At 61.8% G+C, this 5,579-nt stretch overlaps 1 protein-coding gene across 1 annotated transcript; it reads right to left on the minus strand.

The window, feature by feature from the left end:
• Window positions 1-1,677: 1,677 nt before the first annotated feature.
• Window positions 1,678-5,484, minus strand: MRPL38 (mitochondrial ribosomal protein L38). The gene is made up of 9 exons (XM_004709134.3): window positions 5,418-5,484; window positions 5,129-5,308; window positions 4,114-4,248; window positions 3,774-3,982; window positions 3,250-3,322; window positions 3,096-3,141; window positions 2,358-2,516; window positions 2,039-2,175; window positions 1,678-1,954 (listed from the first exon to the last, which is right to left on the minus strand). The coding sequence occupies exons 1-9, from the start codon at window positions 5,482-5,484 to the stop codon at window positions 1,818-1,820; spliced, it is 1,143 nt and encodes a 380-aa protein (XP_004709191.1). The 3' UTR covers window positions 1,678-1,817.
• Window positions 5,485-5,579: the final 95 nt, after the last annotated feature.

Here is a 5,579-nt window from a genome sequence, read left to right on the forward strand (position 1 = left end):
GCGCCAGCCAGTCCCCGATGCACGTCCCGCAGAAGTTGTGGCCGCAGGGCAGCGTCGCGGGGTCTCGGTAGAGCCCCAGGCAGATGGCGCAGGTCAGCTTCTCCTCCAGCTGCTTGGTGGCCATGGCGGCGGCTGCCCGCCCGGGAAGTCCCTGCTCCGCGCCCTTAAAGAGGCGGTGGGAGGAGCCTGGGGGACCGCCCTGGCCAGGACTCGCCCCGGCCGTCGTCCACGTGCCCTCGGCAGCCTGGGTGTTGGAGCCTACTCCGGTCTGGACCCTCAGTGCGCGATCCTGGGTGGGGGGGCCCCCGAGGGCAGCGCGGCCTCAGTGCATCTGAGGTTGGGGTCGGTCCCGCTGGGCTCCTGCTCCCTCACAGGCCAGGGTTTGAGGCAGAGGGCCACACGCTTGGTGCCCAGTTGGTGTCCCCTCCTCACTCGCGCTACCAACACACTTTCCTGGCACTGGGGTTTGGGCACTTGCCAAGGCATGGGTGTCACCCTTAACCAGGCCGGGCTTAATTTTGGGTCTTCCGAACCAGGGTTTCCCAATATGGGTCATGCCGAGGCACTGCCCGGATCCTGGGGGTGCTACCAAAGCAGATGCCTACACTCCATCCTGCATGATGGACGAGGACACCCCGTTTTTAATTGCCAGGTGAGGTGGGGCACTACATAATTTCTCCACCCCCTGAAAATGTCAACAATGAGAGATGGACATTGCTGGTCAGTGACAGAGATCAGGCCTCATTCTCTGTCCACCCCTGTTCTCACTGCAGGCAGAGGCTCCTTGCAGCGGGACCTCCGCTGACAATTTGTTCTGGATGGCTGTGAACCTTCATATTTTAGAGGGGCGCCTTGCAGCTGAGCAGAGGTGGGGGTTCTGTTTACCTGCTGCCTCCCTGGGCAGTGTTGAGCCACAGTCTGAATGACTCAGTACCAGCTAGTGTGGGTCCTCTCAGCCCCACAGCAAGCACCAGCCTTCCCTGTGGCAGACGTGAAACTCACCTTTCTGGCAAAGGTGCCCAGACGTCTTGCCATCGGAACCCTTTTCCTCCAGAGGTAAACCCAATCCTAACATTGCAGCAAGGGAGGGAGTGGGGATGGGGCAGTGTTTTCACCTGAGAGGGGGCACCACAGAAGTGGGCACAGTCCCTGGGACAGGGTAGATGTCTTTGGGCTGAGGTTTACCAGCTGGGTGAGATGCCACAGCTCTGTAGCACTTCCTCTAAGGAGGAAGAGGCTGGGCAAAGACCAGCGGGCCAGAGGGATGCCTGCCTGTAAGCATGGCTGAGAAGAGACTGTCCTAATCCAAGAAACGTCTCCGGAGTCATTCCTCAGCCTGAATTGTAATCAATTACCACTTCTCTAACCCAGTGGGGAAACAGTGGGGTCAAACAGGGCAGTGCTTGTGTGGACGGCTCAGGACCAGGCGGTGTGCGGCTCTGTGGTGTGCAGGACTGCTGAGTCTGACCCATCGCCAAGGTACCTAAGAACTCCCCTAACAGGGCCAGAACGGTGTGTCCAGATTCCAGGGCATGGTGAGGAGCCAGCAGAGTGCTGTGGCTGGTCAGTAGGTTGGAGGAGCATCAGCCTCTGTCCACAGTTGATGGGGAGGATTCGCCTCCCCTTGTGAAGTGAGAGGAGGTCATTTCTACAAGTCCTACAATGACCCAGGACAGCTGCAGCGGAAACGGTCTTTATTGTAGCCTCTGCCCCCACCACCCCACCCCTGGGCCTGCTGGGAGGGCAGCAGAGGGGTAGGCTCAGCCCAAGGGCTTGGCCCCCTGCAGAGTCTTTCTTGTTGCTGCGTCCTCGGGCCCTCAGTAGATGCCGTAGGTGGGCTCCTGACTGTCCCGGTACCGGTCCAGGTAGCGCAGGGGCTGCTGGTGGGGGAACCGCTTCTGCTTGGGGTGGTAAGGGGGCGGGCGCACGAATTCAAACACGGGCTCCCTCATGTCTGCAAGAGAGTAGGTGGACCAGTGAGGGTTCCTCATCCTGTCCTGCCAATCCCTGGCCGCCCGGTGTCCCATGTTGGCCTTACTGAGAAGCTGGTGGAAGACTCGAGTGACCGAGTCGTCCCAGCAGCACTGGAAGAAAGCCAGGCCGGCTGGCGTCATGGAGTCTTGGTGTTTCTTGTAGAAATCGAAGGTGTGGAAGGTCCGCTGGGTGAGCTGGTAGCTGGAGGAGGGTGAGCAGAGAGGATGAGGGCGGGAGGCCCCAGAGCTCTGCCTTCCACCTTGCCTCCAAGGAGAAGTCCGTGGGGGGCTCCAGGCAAAGCCAAGGACAGAACTGAATCAGATGCATATTCCAGGGAAGGGGGGGGGGGCACGGCGCTGGGGGTGCTGGGGGCATGTGGTTACCAGGGTGACGGGCGGGCATCCTCAGAGAAGTCGATGGGCTTGTCCTGCTTAAAGAGCAGGAAGACATAGCGGTGGAAGCCGGAGCCTCGAGCTGGGAAGGGGGGCAGGTAGGGACATGTCTCCTGCCCATCAGTCACCTTGTCACCTGGGATGTTGGTCCTGGTGGGAGGGAAGGCCCACAGGCCATTATCAACAGAGTGCCCCGACCCAGAGCTGTGGGGCTCTGGTCACCACCACACAAAGCATGGACGCTATGGCTCCAGCTCTGTGGGCAGGGCTGAGGACAAGGTCCTGGAGCACACCAGGGTGACAGTGGGCCCAGCCGCCCTCCCGGAAAGCCACACCGCCTGGGCTCTGTCTCTCTGGGGGTCTGCCTGCCCAGGATGCCCACTGTACCTGGCCCAGGCCTAAGAGTTCTCTTCACAATTGTAGCAGATAGATCAAAGCCAGCCTCCCAGTCACGGGCCCAATTTCCCCAAGCCCCAGGGCTGGGTGACCTGGCTGGCACTGAGCCAAGGACCACTGAGAAGAGAGCAGCTAGGGATGAATCAGACCCTGGGGATGGCCTCCCCCACCTGACCCTCACAGCGACCCCCAGCCAGCCCCCCAATTTGAAAGATGAGGAAGCAGGCTCGGGGCAGTGATAGACAAGTCCGAGTGGAACTGGACGCGGGCGGGACCAAGGAGACGCAGCTCGACAGCAGAAAGCCGGGCTCGCCTCCACCGCCAGCTACTCACACCAGCCAGTGCACGTACTCCGCCTCGGGCTCCAGCAGGTGTCCATCTGCATACAGACACGCGGCTGAGTGTAGGCCCGCTGCCCCTCCCCTGCCAGGAGCTGGGCTGGCAGCTCTCCACCAGCCCCTCCCATGTCCCATCCCTGGCCACCTACCCAAGTTAGTGAGCAGCAGTGTCCACAGCGAGCCCTCAGCTGCCTCATAGGTCACTTCTGGGGCCTGGGAGGCCTGGAAGGGAGAGAGTAGGGGTAGGGGCCTGTCACCCCTGCCAGGGACAGAGGTCAGGGGACAGGGAGGGGACTCCGAGGCAGCAGGCCTAGTCACAGGCCTGTGAGAAGACAGGCGCCTCTTCTTGAGCATCTATTCTGTAGTCTTTGCTTTACAAATGGGCACGTAGGCTTCTGCTGCTGCTGTGTGGACCACCAAGCTGATGGTGGTCTAACTCATATAGGGCAGACCCCACCCCCCGCCCTCCCTTCTGAGTTTCTCGGCTGTTTTCTTTGGCCAGGCCTTCTTGCAGAGCCCTGGGTGAAGAGGAGTGGTGGTGTGGTGTGGTGGTGTGTGTGTTTCAACCACCAACTTTTCAGCTAGCAGCAGAGTGGGTGCTTGACTGTCGCACCACCCAGAAATGAGGAAAAGAAGGGCAGTGCGTGCCCTGAGTCCCAGGGCAAGTGGTTACCTCCGTCGGCGTGACCTCGTTGCCATAGTACACGGGCATCAGGTCCTCTTCACCCACAGTGTAGGCCACATGCAAGGGCACCCGGGGCACGAAGGTGGCGCTGTGGAAGAGGTCGCGGTAGAGGCCGTAATACTCGGCCAGGCGCTGCTTGTGGTAGGGGCCGCAGGCCCTCTCCCACTCATCCTGCACTGCCTCCAGGGGGATCTGCGCTGGGAAGGAAGACCGTGGCTGGGACGCAGGAGTGGGTGGGGAGCAGGGTGCGGGGTGCGGGGTGGGGGTGACGACAGGGTTGCAGTGGGTGAGTGAGGAGGACGCAGCCTGCCTGTCCTGGGGACCTTACCCGTGCGGAGCCGGGCGGCCCTCTCCGCCTCCTCACTTGTCCGCAGCTCCTGAAGGGCCTGTTTCCGCTCCAGCAGCTGTTGGGCCCGGCGGCTCTTGGGTGGAGGCAGCCCGATGTCGATCTTGTCTCTGGGATCTGTTGGGGACGTGGGTCAGGCTGGCTTGGTTAAGACCCGTGTTGCCAGGGCTGCTCACTCCCCGAGCTCTGCTGGGTAGGGTTGTCTTCAATTCGTAAAATGAAAGCATTCTGCAGTCTGTTTCACACCCCACGTTGGGCATGCAAACCCACCAGCCATTCCTTGGGAGATGGACGAGGCTGTCTGCCCCGACAGACTCATCATCTTGGAAACGTTTTATCGGGCCGCGAAGCGTCAGCACTGGCTCCACGGCAGAAGACTCTGGGGTTTGGTAAGCACCGGGTTCACCAGGAACTCCTGTGTGGTCCAACCCTCCGCGCTCTTCGATCATGTTCACCCAGAAGTGCCTTGAACACCCCCAAACTCACTGTCATTCTCTGACTCACAGAGACCCGAGGGCAGCATGCAACCACCAGGGAGCCGCCGTCTTCCCATAGGTCCTCATGAATCGCGTCAGATAGGGTATACTCAGCAGCCCTTAAGGTGGGGTCCCAAAGTCACCCCCTTGGCCCAAGGCTTTTCCATTTCATTCAGCAAAAAAAACCATCATACAGACTTCTGGCAGGGATTGATTATGGGAGTAAGGGGCCAGTGGTTCAGGGTGGGTGGGATGCCTATCCTCAGGGAGCTTGCCATCTAGGGTCAGGGAGAAAAGAAATCAGGCCTGACGAGCCAGTGCTACGGGGCATTTCAGGGGGCAGCGGGGCTACAACCTCGGCATTCGGGGTGCGGGAGAGGGTCTTGGAGTCTAAGTTGGGCATTCTGGATGGAGAGTGTCAAGGTTTCTGATGGGATCCATCGGGGGATTAATGCACAGGGGGTTCAGTCAGCCCAGCCGTGTTCACGGCGCAAGCAAGGGGGTGCCGGGACAGCGCCCACCTGACTGCTCCCCGAAATGCTCCCAGTAGGTCCGCCACCAGTGCGGGGCTCGCGCCTCCTGCTCCGCCCGGCGCCGGTAGCGCTCGAAGCTCCGGTACTTCTCCAGCCGCTCCAGGTTGCTCACATCGATGTCCTCGTTGGGCATCGGCCCCAGCGGGGCGGTCCGGCGGCTGCGGGCAGCTGCGGACGCAGAGCGGGGCGTCAGGCCCGGCCCTTCGGGAGCCGCTGACTCGAGCCGAGGGCTCGGGACAGCGGGTCCTCCGGGAGCCCCCGACGCTTGGTCCCTCACCCGAAGTGCTGAAGGCCCGCCAGCTCCGGCCGCCGAGCACCGCGGCTCGCCACCAGGGAGCCGCCATCTTCGCGCAGGTGCTAGGACCCGACGAGAGGTGGCCGCGCAGCGCCTGAGCGCGCCGCGGAAGGCCCCGCCCCTCCTCAGGGCCCACGCCCCGCC

Source organism: Echinops telfairi, unplaced genomic scaffold, assembly GCF_000313985.2.
Source record: "Echinops telfairi isolate 266 unplaced genomic scaffold, ASM31398v2 ScPeMD7_7458;HRSCAF=8496, whole genome shotgun sequence".
NCBI classification, from domain to species: Eukaryota; Metazoa; Chordata; class Mammalia; order Afrosoricida; family Tenrecidae; genus Echinops; species Echinops telfairi.